Source organism: Papilio xuthus, unplaced genomic scaffold, assembly GCF_000836235.2.
Source record: "Papilio xuthus unplaced genomic scaffold, Pxut_1.1 DF829758.1, whole genome shotgun sequence".
NCBI lineage: Eukaryota > Metazoa > Arthropoda > Insecta > Lepidoptera > Papilionidae > Papilio > Papilio xuthus.
Genome location: NW_013528891.1, coordinates 564,805 through 582,864, shown reverse-complemented (window position 1 = coordinate 582,864; position 18,060 = coordinate 564,805). Strand labels below are relative to the sequence as shown.

Below are 18,060 nucleotides of genomic sequence, written 5' to 3'. Positions count from 1 at the left end.
GAAATTAAATTAACAATTTTTATCAATTAACAAACTTTTCTTATAAACACTGCTCCTTAAATCGTTAAATATATCGATTTTGTTGCCTTTAATCTGTTTTTCTTACAAGATTTTTCTCTATTAAGTTCAGATTTTTTTTATAATTCGTTAAAAATTCGTTTTATTTTCTTATCGTGTTTATTTTTGATGTGTATTCATCATAACTTTATCTGTATTTAAGTTTATCAAAAGGAAGGAGCGAAAAAACTGCAAAATTGGTTTTGTAATAAAAATTTAAGCCAACCTAAGCACTCACCGGCGAGCGGGAAGGAATGCGTGTGCGCCGCCATGGCAGACAGCAGCGCGCTCTGATAGGCCGCCATCGCCGCGTTCATACCTACGCCTGCGCACACACCTCTCTGTTACTTATGCTATCCTGGTACTCGATAACCAATATATATATGATTTATGTCAAAAAACACATGTATTTTGTTTCCACTGCAGAAACAGAAACACATTGTTCATCCCTCTCATCTTTTTGGACGGAGATAAATGTTTTTAGTAGACATGTTTCGGCAGTGGAAACACTATATACTCATAGACAAGCAATTTTCAATATCTGAATTTGTTTTCACAACTAAAATTTTATTAGTTTAGTTTGTTATCTAATTTGTTAAAAATACATTCTGGCAACATTTGTATAATTACCTGTTGGTGGCAATGTAGACAGAGTGGACAACAAGGCGCTGCTTGACAGTGCTGAAGCGTTGCTTGTGTTTGAACTGGAATAATAAATATTTATTAAGCTCAGAACATCCTGTATAGTCGAAGTCAGGAAAATTAAAAAATTTAATGTGAAATCATGTATATAATCAATTTCTATTTATACTAGTTTTCATCGATTTCTTGTTCTTGTATTTTAGAGAAGAAACATTAGGAAAAGTTTACACTAAAACTAACTTTTGTCGTCCGAATGTCTGCGGTGTGCCGAACGTGCTTGGGAAAGACGGTCTGAACAGCGGCGCTGGAGACGACGCGGGGCTGCAAAATAAAAATAAAACTAAACAACTGCTTTTAAAACGCTATTTAAAAAAATAACCTACAAGCCATTTAAGTTAATTAAAAATAATTATTATAATTTATTAAAATTAAAAACAGCGCCATCTAGTTTTGAAATCAAAAAACAATTTTTTTTTAAATATTTAAAGGCACTAACCTAGCAGTCTTACTGCCAGTATTCCCATTGGCGTTATCAATCTTGAGCGTGTTATTGTTGAGCGCGGCGTCCGCAGGGCTGGGCGGCAGCGGCGCTAGTGTCGCGGGGCGCGTGTCCTTGCCCCCCGCACCCCCCGCACTGCTGGTGGTAGTGCCGGAGTACAGGCTGAGGAAAGACGACGCCACTGCTGATGTCGCTGTTGTATCAATCGACTGGAATAAAAAGCAATTTATTATATTTAGCTAATTTCGTGTAATCTTGAAGAAGTAGTCAGAGAAGTCGGAAACGGAAGACATTTTAACGGTTAGAGTAATCGTTTAAGTAGACACGAACAATTTTAGTCGCTATTTAAAATTAATATACTCAAATATATACTTTCATATTTTTCGGATTGGTCTTATATGTTAAATATTAAGTATATTATGTACTAATCGCCCATGACTCCATCAGCACGGAATTAAAAAAATAATTAGAAGCCTATGTCCTACATCTATGCCAAATTTAAGCGAGATCAGTTGAGCTGTTTTGGAGATACCTTCTAACATCCAACCATCTAAACATTCGTATTTATAATATTAGTAAGATAGTGTGTTACCATGGGTGTTGGCAGCGTGGGCATGGGCTGGCTGACAGGGTCGAGACCGAGACGCATACGTTTAGCATTCAGGCTCTCATTCTCGCACGCCTGCGCAAGAATGTGCTCCGCCTGAACCGACGTCAGATGCGCCGGCGTCGGTCGCACCTAAAACATTGTATATTAATAATTTATACATAGTTAGACATAAAGTAAATAGCGTATGCTATTCTTAGAAAGTAAGGCTTTCTGATGGAGAAAGAATTTTTAAAATCGGTCAAGTAGTTTTGAGTTTATCAGCGAAAAACAATGTAAGAAATTTCATAAATTTTCAGTATAAAGCCAACTCTTTTAAGATCGTAAGAAGTTGACATCAGAGTTTCTTTTTAAGGTTCCGTACCTTGAAGGGAAAAAACGGAACCCTTATAGGATCACTTTCTTGTCCGTCTATCTGTCTCTCAAGACGAATCGAATAATTATAATTTTCAAACCTAGTCTTTAAAAAATCGTCTACCGAATGATGCGCTTTATTCATCAATAGAACAAATATTTAATACCAAATATCATTCGAATGTCGCGTATAAATTCATAAACTATACATAACACACTTTAGGAACTTTTAGAATTGACGAAGTTTAAAACTTGCTACTACTAAAGATATGCAAATGTAATTTCGGACCCTCACCGCGGTATCCCACGCGCTGGTAGAGGGCGTGCTGCCTCCATTCCCACTGGTAGGCACGTCTCCCCTGACCTTCTTGTTCCTTCTGCAACTCTTCAAGTACGTCCTGATCCTCTTCCTCGCTCTTTCTGCGAACTCCGGGAACTGTCGTGTGCACGAGTCTATGATGGCCTGGATCTTTTCCTTAGGCTGCTTAGATATAGGTACTATTCTGTCTAGATTCTCGTCAACGAACAAACGGACGAACATCTGGAAAGATTTGTTGGTAGGATTGAGAAGTTGAGAGCTATGAGTAATAGGTGAATTCATAAAAAATAACATAATTAATAAAAAAATAAGAGTTTTTATTGACAAATATCAATTAAATATTAAGTATTTCTTTATATTGAAATTAGTTGTATTAATCGTTGAAATTCGGTTAAAAAAATGGTGCTGATAGAAATATGCATTTCAAAAGTCCATTATGATTAAAGAAGAAAATAATAATGCAAAAAAAATAGAATTCTGCTCATCCTTTTTTAAAAAAAAATTGTCAGTAAAAAATCAAAAAAATTACATTAAAAGCCTTAAGTCGTTCTGGGTCGTGATGATGTGGGTCGACGCGATCATCACTGTCGTCGTCTGAGGCTCCACCGTCGTCATCATCCTTAGTCCTGTCTGATGAGGACGTCTCATCATGGGTCGCACTCGTCTCCAACCCCGGCGTCGCGGAACCAACGTGGATTGGACTCTATCCATAAAATCCGTAAATGGATTAGTTAAATGTACCCAACGAATCACTTGACGGGTAAAACACGAGAACAAGGGACAAAGAGGAAGGGACAAATAGGTATTTTAAAGTTAAATCTCTCTTAATTTTCGTTACGATTACATTTAAAGCATTTCTATTAACTAAAAACTACACATATATAAATTTATTAGTGGCCGAATTCAATTCAAGTTCCTAAAGTGTGTTTTAAAAACATACGATGTGAATATCATATTATTTTCTTTTAAAAACATATTTTTTTAACTCTTTAAATTAATGAGAAATTTGTATAAAATTGCAACATTCGGTAGACTATGATAAATTTTGAATTATTCCGATTCAAAGACCTCAGAGGTGTACCGGTCAAATATTGGGGCTTTTACCCTATTTTTAATAGATAATTAAAAATTATTGGTTAAAACAATAATATTTGAAACGTTCTCAACCTTAAAACTCACCGAGTGGCCTGTAGCCAAGGGCGTTGGCGGCTTGGGCGGCTTAGACCCTAGCCCTAGGGCGCTGTGGTATGAGGCCCAAAGGTCTGCCATGCTGTCCGTCCCACTCTCTGACATGTCACCGTTACGACCTGCAAAGAATATACCAACCAAATGAACAAACCACGTCATCGTGTAATTTAAAAGTACCAGGCGAACATGATAAAAGTCTTATGTCATCGTTCCAGCCTGTAAGTACTAGGCGCGCATAAATTCCCTTAGTTCACTGTATGGGTATGCGAATTACCAGGCGGACATAAGTTTCCCTGTTAAACATTGAAGAGACTAGGCGAACATAAATGTGGTGGTATTAATACCCTTCATGGGTTAAACAACTGTAATCATCCACAGTTGGTCACTTAACATCGGACTAGGAATACATGATAGTAAAAATGCTATTTGCAAAATAAATGGAATGTCAAAGAAAAAAGACGATAAAAACCAAAGTAAATAAAAGCGAGCATTTCTACCTAAAAGCGCCTAGAAAATTAAAATATGTTGCTGGCATTGAAATATCCTAGATAATTTCTTTAAAAAAATAGCTTAGAATCGAACTGGAATGTAATTTTTAACAAAATTTTGATTTTAACAAAGCATCAGATTTATTCCACGGTATTCTGTTACGTTTTTAATACAGGATCAACAGAATTTTCTTAACTCCACACTATTCTCGAAACGAACCCTACTGACGTTAAAAATATAGTACTTTTTGCCCTTTAGGCTATTTACATTTTCGCTGTACATCGCAATTTAAACATTTCAAGGAACATAAGATAAAAAAGGGAAGAAACTTGTAACCGTTAGCAAAAAACCCGTTTTCAATTTTAAAGGTAGCCAGCCTGCCTACCCTGTCTTGACAATCCATAATTTTCGAGACTTGAATATTTAGTATTCATAGTCAGTTACCAAGGCGGCAGAAATTAATGAGGGTGTACAAGGCATTCGCAGGGGACCGGTGCATCTGCCTTCTAAATGTCAAGCCGAATGAGCCCCTCGCCTATAAATAATTTGAGGTGGCCGCCTATAACGCCTGCGCCCCTGGTACCTAGATATGGCTTCGCTGAGTTTGTAAAAATAGCCCAACTAACGGTACCGTAGTAAAATTATGCAGGTTTTAAAGTCAGCACTTACTTGGGTCTAGAAATGCACATTTTAAAGGTATTTCGTTATGTGAGATAAAAAGTTACATTCAAAGGGTTCAAATTAGGAATATTTTGATAAAAAATTATGAAAAAATAATGTTTGTCATAGACCTGCGCTTATATAATTACTTTTATTCAATTAAAAAATATTTATAGCTCGTTGTTTCGACTATGAAGCTTTCCATATAAGAGATCGAAATATGCTTACGGTTTTTTACTGACATATGAAGGAACAATTTCAAAAACATAACTCTAATGGAGGACATTAAAAAAAACTTACTTGACATTTAGTATTTATCATGAACTAGCAACACGTCCGCGTATAACAATTTTATATATAACTGTCGCCCGCGACTCCGTCCGCGTGTTTAAAGACTAGTAGTACCTGATTCTCAGACCTACTGTCAAGTTGTTTCAGAGGATTATGGTAACTAACATTGTGACACGAGAATTTTATATAAAAGATTTATTTTATATATCTATCTCACGGAAAAAGTAACATTTTAATTGTGAAAGATTTTTTTAAACCCGTTAAGTTTTGAGTTTATTTGTTACAAACATCAAAACTTCAAATTATTTATGTAGTGTAGTTAGTAATATTATCGCCATTTGCCGCACTCGGAGTCTTTCAATAGCTGCTAAGGGAGTTCCTTAGTGTAGTTGTAGTATTTGTACACTAACAGACTCTTTAAGTAACCATTTAAAACGAATAAAACTGACACACAAAGCGACTCATACGTCGAAAAGAGTTAGAGAGCTAATAGGGATTACTTTTTCGTACGATATAAAACATTAAATTATTCAAACTTTCGTGAGAATTTAAACTAAACTGATATATAAACACGGCTAAACACTCACGGCTCACTCAGTGAGCGACGGGCCGCATCCGCGAAATAATACCACTACCACTCATCCTGATGAAGGACCCCCGATGGGCTTGAAACTAGTCGGTGCCGCCACCGGACGTATATACGTGAGTGTTTAGCCGTTTTTATATCAGTTTTGACATAAAACATATAATTTACCTTGGCTTTGGCTGTGATAATTCCATGCCAGCAACATCATTTTCAACTTCTCGGCGTCTTTCGCGAGGGCGACACCTGCACCAATTCAAATTCGCCAATCAATTTAAAAAAAAACTATTTTTTTTTAATTTTACCAAAAAATTTTGAAAAACATTATTAAAGTAAATCCAAATTTAATACTTCGAAAGCCAATTTCATTGATGTTTTTTTTTTATATTTTTTTTTATTTCTTTTTTCATCACATAAAATTACCAATTTGATTTGATGCAAGTACCGACACAAGCTTGTTACGAGTGATATTTTTATTAATTTAATTATTATTTGCTGTATACTGACCAGAGAAATTGTCATCGTCTGTCATATCAGTTGGCTCCGGAGTTAAATTGTCCTGAAACAAAAGAAAACAACTAAAGTTACTTGTCATTTTCGTGACTCGAACACAAGAGATTTTTATGTTACACTAGTTGAAAAAAAAAGCCGAATAAATAGCCTATGTGTTCTTTTAGACTATGTTCTACATCTATACCAAATTTCATTAAAATCCATCAAGCAGTTAAGGATACCTTCTAATAAACCATCCATCTAAACATTTGGATTCGGAAACCTCGTTAACTTTGGCAACTAGTATACGACGCGTGGAAGGTGCACACGCTTCGTCACTTGACGGTTGTTAAGTTAATAGCTTAAAATTATCCCAGTATTAAGTTATACAAAGTGATATTTTTTCATCTCTGGTTATGAGCTTTATGACCAGGGTACCATAAATTGTAAATAATAAATAATTAATAAATTAGCGAAACGGCCGGCGGCGGCAGTTTGGGGTCATCGCACGGGTTCGCGGGATCCAATCGATAATGCTTCAAATGGACATACCAATATACATACACCATACACGTATATGATCCCCTGGTATTTATAAAATAAAATTGAGAACTAATTACTCTACAAACAAGCGACTGGCGAACCAGAAAGCCAGCGCCACTGGCGAACCAGCTAGCCAGCTCCACTGGCGTATTTCGTGCTTTTTTTTATCAAATACTTGACTCTATAGCTAGCTGTCGCCTGCGACTACGTCCGCGCGGAATTTAAATACACTTAATGAATTGCTTCCTGACTATTCTACATCTGAACAAAATCTTTCCAAGATCCGTTGAGCTGTTCCGGAGATACCTTCAAACATCCATCTAAACATTCGCATTTATATATTTAGTAAAATTTGAGCCGTTAAAAAAACCCGAAATAAATGCCTAGAATTAGGAATGTAAAAGAGACGAGAGGTGGGACAGGATCGCGTCATATCTCTGCCTACATCTTTAGGGTATAGCCGTGAGTTATGTTGTTAGTGAAACCATTTCGCAACAAATTTAAAGCGATTGCAAAGATCGACATTGCTTACATTAATGTTTTTTTAGAACACTGTTTTCGCAATACTGTTTGTTTAATTTTTTGATAATTTAGCAGAATTTTTTAGTTACTCGAATTTTTATGTTCTTACAAAGTAAGCCAAAAAATTAGGTCTTTATGAACTTCGCTGTAGGTACAGTTGAAACAAAATTACACGTAGAGTTTGAGCATATCTGTACCTTCCAGGAGATCTGAATACCAGGATTTCAGAAGAACACAAGAAAACCACACAGTTTGAGATGATTGGTTAGGTTTGACAACATATTTGGAAAAGGAACAATTATGTTTCTTCTGGAAGAATCTCTTTAGCAAATTGAAGATATTCGTCAAATATAATAAATAAAGCCGCACACTATTAAATAATTTGACAAACGTAATTGTATAAAAAAAAAAGTTTTTCGTTTACCGAACGCTTAACATGTCCGAGGCAAGTCGATTACGTGTACTTTGCAAGTGTCTATCTACCAGGTGCACATAGATAGGTGTTAGGTGTGGGGTGACACGGGCTTGATATCGACCGTCTTAGGGCGGTGGCCAAGGACCGCATCTGCTATGCGGACACTAAATATCCGTTGACCCTTCCCGGCTATGTACGCCTGGTAGCGTATGTTGGCCGATTGCAATTTACCCCGTAATTAATTACACCTCAATGACAGATAAGACGCAGCAGTGCGTTTACACAACACACATACATACAGGATGATTTTGTAATGCTAATTAGTAGATCACAATGTATGGATAGGTGACATTTAGATGTCGGCAATAAAGGCATTTTACCGAATTATAGTTTGACTTTGGTTCAATTTAAAACTTGTTATACACCACATTCGCTTTTGAATTCCGATAATCCGAAGAAAAGAGTTATCATATTTTCGTAAGAGATGTAATTAAGACATGGCAAAGTGATGAATGATTGACCTGAAGAAGAACTGCCGCGCGACAATCACGTGACTGTATTTTGTACATTTTTGAAATTCGCTATGGAATCGTTTCGAAAATTAAAAAAAAAATTATTAACACCCAAATTGGATTTAGTAATGCGAATGCATGGACATATGGATTGTTAGAGGTCACAGATGTAGAACATAGCTAGAAAGAACACTGATGTTACTAAACGAAAGTCACTGGCGACTGCTTATTACGAATACACAGAACTTTTTTTCCTATAACAGTGTAATTTCTAGTCATGTAGTATCGAATAAAAATCGATTATTAACTGTGAGCAATATCGATCATCCTTCAAATTACACACTTTGCTTTCTCAAGGCTTAATAATTGAAGAGAAACCCCTCTAAGGCTTTGATGTTTAAATTGAATTAATCATTTTAAAATTAAATTATGATAAAAAATTGTTATCAAACAAAATTTATGAAAATATTCAACCAATTTTATGTTACTATTGTAGCTGTTGCGACTCCGTCTGCACGGAATTAAAAAAAATAGTAGACTATGTGTTCTTGCAGATTCCGTTCTACATCTATGCCAAATTTCAGCGATCTATGCAGCCGTTCTAAAGATAACTTCAAACAAACATCCATCTATACATTTGCATTTATAATATTAGTAAGATTATTTAAAGTATTTATACGAGTTCTTTTCCATGTCCACTCTATCACTTATTTTATTGTATCTCTACGTTTTCCGTAGATCCAATTTGACATGCATTTTTTTAATATCTATAGTTTATATTTGGTAATAGTATTTTGACGTATTGGTAATATTGTTAATCGTAACATCTCGCAGACCCTTCGATATTGAAATTGTCGCTAACATGGGGGATGCTACCCTTGTTATCGAAGAAATCCTTGCAGTGTAAATAAGTTACCCCTACGACTCTTATAATAAAGAGGATAAACAGGCAATCATACGAGTCTCAAAATCTTTGTGATTGTGATGACCAAGGAATCTTACTAACATTATAAATGCGAATGGTTAGATGGATGTTTGTTTGAAGTTATCTCCAGAACGTTTGATCAGATCTTGATGAAATTTGGTATACATATAGAACATAATCTGGAAGAGCACATAGGCTACTTATGTTTTATTTACTTCTGCGCGAACGGAGTCGTGGGCGGGCGCATTAAATAATTTCCAAAAGATCTCTTCCTTCATACGTCGAATTGTGCTGGCTGTAAGACTAACACGACCTTTATATTTATGAAGAAAAAAAATCATACGTATAATTTCCGCATCCGCTGATCATTCACAATGCATGATCCGGGCGGAGCGCCCTCTGTCGATGGACTGTATAAATTGTGGAATAACCTAGTTTTCGTCACAAAATAACTGCAAAATTTTCGACAAGCCATCGCTTATGTACCTCGCGTGGTATATACAGGCTATGTGCGGGCCCCTCGCGGTGCCCCCGGCCCCTGCGTGCCCGTGTAGTGCTCGCCTCCCCGCGGCACCATCACGCTGTCACATAGTGATGTACGAGAACACTTATCGATACTCCTTACACTTATCGATAATCTTCACAATTCGCTTTTGTGTTGTTTTTCTTATATGATTTTATTGTCCATTTACATTTCTTCTATGTCATCATTTCAAAAGTAAAAATCTAGTAAGGAAAATTATTTTATAAAGAGAAATATATGTACATTTAGTAGTATATAGTGATAGTAAAAGTCTATTTTTTAATTCCATATAAAAACTTACTCAATCGTTCTAAAAAAATACAGAACAACAAGTAAAACATTCTAAATCCCAAAAGAAAGATAAGTTAAATTTAATAAGCCTTTTACTACAATTATTTTCTATTAATTTTGTACATCGTAGTATTATTAAACGTGATATATGTATTATATTTGAATGGTATGAATAAAATTCAAGTGATTAGTTCATATCGATACTCAACTATCACCGATAGTCCGCCAGTGCGGCAATCAGGTGGCAGTCAGCGTATAATCATTAAATACCCGTGAGGGGGCGATGACGCTCGCGGCGCCCCCCCATACACACCCACACACCAGCACCCCCCGCGCCCAATTATGAAAATACGAACAAAATACATTTAAATTTTGGAACGCTGCGTACGTCAAAGGACAATACGCGATGTCATTTATTGATGTATTCATCGATAATGAGGTCCGCCGCGGCACATCCTTATCCTGGCTAGCGCTCGCACATTCACGAACAGAGCGTGCCTACTAATTAATAACAACTATGAGTTATTATCAATTCCTTAAATAATAATACAAAATTCAAATTAAATAATTGTACTACATTCATCAGCGGCCGTGATTAATTGATTTTAGATGTATATAAATTTGTAGGTTTTCTTTTGAATTCGGTACCGAGACTAGCGAAGTGTACGGTTAGCAAAAAGTTACAAAAGTGAGCGGATCCCGAGGCATTAAAAATTGCGAGATCCATGCGCTAGCGATCCTTAAAACACTCGCCGGTCTGTTGCGAGCCAAAAAACATTTTTCACGAGCTCTCCCCGCTAATAGCTCGAACGGGGCTCGTTTTATTTTTGCCTATTTTTAGATCCGCATCTCGGCAGTAGTCTTCGCGGTCTTTCAAAATAAACGGGCTTCCTTTAACGTTGCCGGGTCCGCAGTTTGCGCTGGGGCCGGTATTTTTAAAGCGGACATCGGCCCCCTGCCGCACCCCCCGCGCGCCCGCCGCGCGCCCCCCGCCTGCGAGCCTCCCCACTCCCACACAGTAATACCATAACGGGTGCGAGCTATGACGAGATTATCTACCTATACATGTACGTGTACAGTAAGCCTATGTACTCCCTACATACAGTACATAAGCGATGACTTGTGTATATAATGGCATTGATTCAGCCGGACGCGGCCGTCATCGGCAGCGAGCTGCGGCCTGCGACCCGAAGACAATTACACGGTATTAAGTAAAAAACGCCACACAGATAATCAAAGAGGATCCGATGATTGTGTCATTTCACGCAGATAATGCTTAGGCATCGTGAAAAATGCATCACAATCGTTTTATAACATTTCATTATTCACTGTGGTACAGTCTACACTTCCTCCAGTCATTAATAATGTTTAACTAAACCTCAATTGATTTCTATAACACCCAATGTCGTAAGTGTAACCAATATAAACTCAAATAAACTTTAAAATAATGCAAGTAATTGTTGGTTTCTGAGATAAAAATCTCTGTAAAAAAATCATCATCCCTGTCATTATCTTTTGGCAAATCAAAAGTACCTATTTTAAACAGAGATTTATTTCTAAGAAACCCACATTAAGATAGTTTACAATTTGGATTTTACATATTACGATTAATTCAATATGTATATTATCACCATCACGTATTTCAGGAAGATGGTGTACGAAATTAATAAATAATTGTAAGTTGCTGGTAGGTTGGGGGCGGCAGAGGGCGCACTAAGCATCAGCCAGGCGCGGCTACGTGTAGGCATTTGTTAAGTGACGTACACACTTGATGTAACAGAATTCACTTGATTTGTGCAAAAATAAGTGTCCTTTCACTTGTGTCCAATATTAATTTAAAAAAAATACAGACGAATTGATAAAATCCTTCTTTTTGAACTTGGCTTAAAAATGTAAATCAACATAAAACTGTTTTTACAAATTAAAAAAAAAATCAATAAATCACTATAGTTGAATCTGGACAAACAAGAGTCATTGACAGATTGCGACGGACTACCTTCATAGTAATAGCGAGAAACTTGGGTTGGGCAAAAATCTCTTTAAGTGAGAAAAATAATGCGGTCCTAAACTCTCGTTTAACCAAGTTCGATTGTATTTGAATGAACTGTTTTTGAATATACTCTTATTTGAAAGTAAAGGATACATGTTGATATTGCCTTTACTACAATTGTAAAAAACTAACTGTCGCCCGCAACACCGTCCGCGCGAAATTAAAAAAAAAACTATTGGTTGCAGCGTAATGTTATATAGCCTAAAGCCTTTCTTTATAAATGGACTATCCAACACAAAAAGATTTTTTCAAATCGGACCAGTAATACCTGAGATTAGCGCGTTTAAACAAACAAACTCTTCCGTTTAATAATATTAGTATAAATGCAGTCGTTAAATTATTCTAAATTATTACGTATCTTCTTTCTATCATACCAGTAACAAATCATATTAATTATAAAACTCAACGCACTTGAAATATTTTCTAAAAAATATTGGTAAGTAAAGTGAATACGGTCCCTTACAACAGGGAGAGGAGGGCGACCTCGAAAAACCGTAGCGGGGTCGTGTCTGCGTCGAAAGGCATCGCGAATTTCCACAAAGCTTCCTAGTTAGAGCAGGCTCGGGGAGACGCGGTTAGCGACGGCGGCGGTGGCGTCTACCCGGCGAACGCTTTGAAGTGTGATAAACTCGCGTACGCAAGCTTAAGGGTACATACGGTATACTAAAATGCTACAGCACCATCCGAGAACTGATCTTAATATACATCAATATGGTACACAGTCAAGGAATTAAATTTGCTACCAATTTACGAATACAGTGAACTACAAGAGCGAATTAACACGTTAGTTGTCTATGATAAACTTGGGTAGTCAGGTTAGGAAGTGAGTACATACTTTGAGAGAAGAGAGATTATACGATAAAATACAAAATATAGTGTCCTAGAAGTTAGCACTCTTTAGTCGACGACATAGTATTCTTTAGTCGTCAAAAACCAGTAGCTCTCAACCTGTTTGTCAAGATCGTCGTAAGAAGTCACTGCCAAGTTGCTATATCTCTACTGACCGAATAGACGAGTCGTGTCGACCATTCAGTATACTCTACTATATTTCTATATGGGAAGCGAATTTAATTCTCTAAATGTTCATTCTACTGTTTACTATAAAGCGCGTCGTATGTATCCGCCCTAAGGAAAAGCGGCGCTCGGAAGCACGTATTTACGCGCTCAAACGACGTACCTGTCAAATATTTGCGCGGGAAAGCGGACGGACGATCACGCAGCGAAGTTTTTTTTTATTACAGATTAAAAATCAAGCCACGCGGTAATACGCTTTGCTATCGCAGACTAATTTAACAGTTTATTACCTGGTACTTTTTTTTTCATAAAGTGATAAATGTTGTAACTAGCCAGTGTTCATTATTACTTTTATATTGTCAGGTTTTACGCACGTTTTCAATAGAGCTTTGCATGTATGCTTTTGAAACTTTATGAAATAAATTGCTTTTAAGAATGGCTAAGAAAAAAAGCAAACAAAATTAAGTTTGTCAGACGACTGTCAGTTGTCAGTCGCTAAAGTGACGTCATGTTTTTTTCTAATTTAAATTCGACATAATTAACTTGACCCGGTTACACGCAAGCTCTTAACATAAACCAGGAGAACATAACTAGGTATATACTTACGTTAATGCGATAAAACTAGCCCTCGCGTTATAGTTACGATGCTATAAACAGGCTCTCCCTTAAATATGGATACGCGGTGCGTGCGACGCTCCGCTCATGTTCCCCTGGTAGATTTATAAATCCGCTTGAATTACTCCTCCATTCCGTTATATATGGTTTGCGTGTGTGTCTGTATGTAGAGAATTATTTAGAGCTATATGTTCGGATTTTCATATACTTCGGTACAGATTGTATGTTATATAAAAAACGTGAGTTTCCATTACAAAAACTTAAATAAAAACATATTGTCATCTTACTCTCACTCTTTGAAAAAAGCAGCGATAATTTTTGCCTCTCTCTCTCTCAGGGTATCAAGGATATGCAAATAAGTTAATTACTAATATTATATATGCTAATGTTTAGATGGATGGATGTTTGTTTGAAAATATCTCCAGAACAGCTGAACGGATCTCGATGAAATTTGGCATACATATAGAACTCAGTCTGTTACTAATTATGATTTTTTTTTAATTCCGCGCAGACGGAATGGAGTGCGAAACCTAGTGTTTTAACACAACTTTTTTAACTAATCACACATTTTGTAATATTACACTCGTAGACTAGACAAAATAGTTGAGACATATTCCCACGGGAACTTTGTAACGTCGAATATTCCGAGTCGACAATATTCGTGAGAAATGAAAGATGTCGGTTAAACTGACTCCGCTTTCTGTGAACTGGTATATAATTGCTAACCTGAAAACTTCTGCTATTACATGGGGAATCTACGACTTAAATACCTAAGTCATGACGTAGACATTTGTGACGTCATTATTAGTTTTCAACAGTCGCTTATGTTACTGTATTATACCAGGCAAGCATAGATAGACAGGATAAAACATTTGTCAATTTCCTTACTAAACATACACGTAGACTTTGTGAGTAGAAGTGGCCGCCGCAGGGAACAATCCCGCATCCGGAACGAGTTAAAACTGAGGACTGCCCTCCCGCGGACATAGCTGTCTGCCCAGATCAATTTCTGGCGGTAATGCACCTTAAAGCGACCGTCCTTTAAAAGTTTCGTAAGCTAATAAGAAGCAGTTTTTAAATGTGTCTTTACGATTAAAGATCGGTCAGTGGTATTATGTCGTCGTTTGTGCAACTTACTGCTACCTAATTGGTTATTTTGTAAAACTGGGACTGAATTTATCTCGTTATAAGTAACAAGACAATATTTCAGAAATTGGAACACCACGAATTGCTCTGACTGTACTCCAAATAATTTGTGGCACGATTTTTTCCCTAAAGTTTTTTTATTTACCCTAGAAAAAAAGTATATTACGAGAAAGCACACTATGGTCTGTAAAGACATTTCTAGAAAAAACATTTTCGTTCACTCTACCAATTTTGTAACCGTTGTCTCTAGAGATCGGGTAGGTTCGGGGAAAATGGTCTGTCAGATTGACTAATCCGGTACGTCTAGATATTCAAGTTATTTAAGTTTTGGTAAGTCCTAGTTACTTATAATATTAAATTACTCGTGATAAATAAATATAGAACCCGAAACTTGGGTTCTTATTATCGTCACACTTAGAAAAAAATATCGTCACGGTAGACTAATTAAAATGCAGACAATTTGGAGAATCTTTTTTTTGTTTCTTGGAGTTGTTAAGGATTAAACAACTCTTAAGGATATTCATATTCACACAACTTAAATTAGTATGCAATTAAGGTAACGAAACCTTTAAAAATGTTTCTTGGCGTAACACTAAATTACACCCCAACCCCTGAATTGTGGATTAAGAAAAAAAAAATCAACGTCACCTACGAAAAGGTATTGTAATTCCCCTGTAGGCCCCAAGTAATTACCCCCACGCCTCCGAAACTTACCCCCTGTCGCCCCCAACGGGGATAAGTAAAAACAATATTTTTACCCACACCGACCAGGGCAACAGAAGTGACAGATATAAATTGGGAGCGGAAAATGAAATTAGTGTGTCTCTTTTGTCAGTACATCATATTATAAGGCTTCTAAGGTGACTATCGACGTCATTTTCACCACCATAATAAAGTAAAAATTCATATAAGAAAGAAATCAAAAGTCTTTGTCTAAATTTCTAAAATAATAATCCTATTAACGTCACTTACTTTCCACCAATATTTTTGGGATTTTTACCAATTTTACGTTATTTTTTAACTACATAAGTGCGCAGTTTAGTAGCGCAGAGAGCGGACACGCGAGCGAGAAATGCGAGGAATGCGTCGCAACGCGGTGCCGGAGTGCGCCTTGAATAATGGACGTCGCTGCGATAGGGTTGACCACACCAAGCTTATAATATCCTGGTACATCTCATAGATTACAAAGAGATCTACTGTGGGTTTCCACTGTCGTAAATCTTGTTCATACACATATTGTCATCTCTTTTATACTTATTGAAGATAACAAAGATAGCAATATTATTTTTGTACGGATGTGATGACATGGAAACTCGATGATAGAGTCAGCAGTGGTTTGGTGCATGTTTCGAATTATCAGGGCTGTATCTCTCAAGTCAAAGGATCTAAATATTTACTAATTAAAAAAAATCTATTACGCACAAATTGCTTTCTATGACTAAGCGTGCTTTAGTTTATTAGCTCGCCTTCGGGTTTACTTGCATGAAAACATTCGAATTTTTTAATTAAATCTGTTTGTTGGCAACCCTAAGAGGGGCAATAGCGTGCGACGCCTTACTACTAACTTTTGAACCGATTGCATATTAATCCAAAGCTTAGCTTTGCTTGTAAAAATCATACGTTTACATTGTTTATGAAAACTTTTTTATACTTACACTAGCGGACCCGACAGACGTTGTCCTGTCTACACGTCTTTAATTTGAATGTATTAATATGTAGTTAATATTTGATGAAAATTGTGAATCTAAACCATTCCCAGATCCCCTTGAACACACACAAAAAATTTCATCAAAATCGGTCTAGTCGTTTGAGAGAAGTTCAGTGACATACACACTCACAGAAGAATTATATATAAAGATTTATTAATATTTAATGGTAATCTGTTATTAGTACATTTTAATGTTTTTAAATTAAGAAATTATATAAAAATCTCATCTTAATACGTCTAAAATGTTGAATTACGAATTAGATATCGTGATAGCATCAACCAACCAATACTCTCCACCCGACATTTGCTAAATCTAAATCGATTGAAAACATCATAAATACGAGTGTTTAAATAGATGCGTCTTTGTTAGAAGGTATCTCCAGAACGGCTGAACGGATCTCGATGAAATTTGACATAGATGTAGAACATAGTCTGGTAGAACACATAGGCTACTTTTAAGCTTTTTTTTAGCGCTAGTATTCCATAAAAAACCGTCAAATCTTTTATATACATCTATATCTGAGGAAAACATTATCTTGTCAGTCAAGCAATCACTTTTTTTATAATAGTTTAGATGCAAAATAAACTATAGTCGATTTATTTCCATGGAATCGTTCACCGTACGTGAACTACTTTACTGAATCTTTTCAATAGGGGGCTACCCGTTCGAGTCCCGGTGCAGTCATTACGTGCAATCGAAACGCACCCCCTGCCCTGTGCCGCACCCCCTGCGACCCTCCGCCCGCTCGTAATGAGGGGGCAGGCGAGTAAATCAATCACGCAGCACTGGGGGATGCATTTTGTTGTATTGCGACTATCATTGGGTACACTGTACGCAGAGTTTCACACGAGGGTAGTTATGCAGAACTGTAGTACTATTATATGAGCGCATATTCTGAACAGAACAGTATTTTGATAGTGTTAGTTCAAGTACTCCAATGCCTTGTTGTTTTACCCTCGTGTGAAATTAGTATAAGCATCCTTGATATGAAGTCTAATTTCTAGTTCATGAACTTGTGCACTTCTTTATTACATGAATTTACAGCAGGGGACTTTTATTTACTATCCAATTCGCTGGTTGAAGATCACAATGCAATTATAGTCAAATAAATCTTCCGGTGTGAAGTACTGGTGTCCTGGTTAAAACTGTCAGAAAATTTGTAAAACCCACATCATCATCAGCTCGCTGAGAGGCTCGGAGTCTACCCCAAGTTAGGAGTGACTAGGCCATAGTCAACTACGCTTGCTCCGTACGGGTTGACTTATCACTTATCTTTTAATCTCTTCTTAAATATGTGCAGCATCACGATATTTTCCTTCGAACAGACGTCGGAAAAATGTACATATGTAAATAGAAAACACATTGTACATGGCGGGATTCGAACCCAGGACCTGCAGATTATAAGTCAAGTACTTTATCACCTGAACCACCGTCGCTTCTAAATGAGTCAAGAAAATGGCATAAAAGAAAGAAATGTTATGACAGCTACAGTACAGTCAGCGTCATATAGATCGTCACAGACAAGATATGCAAATATATAGGTACATCAAAAGTAATCAATTATATCGGTACAACAAAAGTCCTCAAAATAATAGATACATTCACCCTGCTCAA

At 36.7% G+C, this 18,060-nt stretch overlaps 1 protein-coding gene across 4 annotated transcripts in view; it reads right to left on the bottom strand.

Annotated features, from left to right (window-relative positions):
- Positions 1 to 18,060, bottom strand: part of LOC106128525 (nucleolar protein 4) — a 109,433-nt gene that overhangs the window by 398 nt on the left and 90,975 nt on the right. Inside the window, exons 5-14 of one of the 4 annotated variants that reach the window (XM_013326954.1) lie at positions 6,197 to 6,248; positions 5,861 to 5,935; positions 3,646 to 3,785; positions 3,008 to 3,181; positions 2,455 to 2,700; positions 1,791 to 1,937; positions 1,196 to 1,407; positions 940 to 1,020; positions 688 to 761; positions 296 to 382 (exon numbers count right to left, since the gene is read on the bottom strand). In XM_013326954.1, coding sequence (XP_013182408.1) covers positions 296 to 382; positions 688 to 761; positions 940 to 1,020; positions 1,196 to 1,407; positions 1,791 to 1,937; positions 2,455 to 2,700; positions 3,008 to 3,181; positions 3,646 to 3,785; positions 5,861 to 5,935; positions 6,197 to 6,248 — 1,288 coding nt within the window. The remainder of the gene's footprint in view (positions 1 to 295; positions 383 to 687; positions 762 to 939; positions 1,021 to 1,195; positions 1,408 to 1,790; positions 1,938 to 2,454; positions 2,701 to 3,007; positions 3,182 to 3,645; positions 3,786 to 5,860; positions 5,936 to 6,196; positions 6,249 to 18,060) is intronic. The other 3 variants (XM_013326964.1, XM_013326972.1, XM_013326980.1) reach the window with 3 other exon arrangements.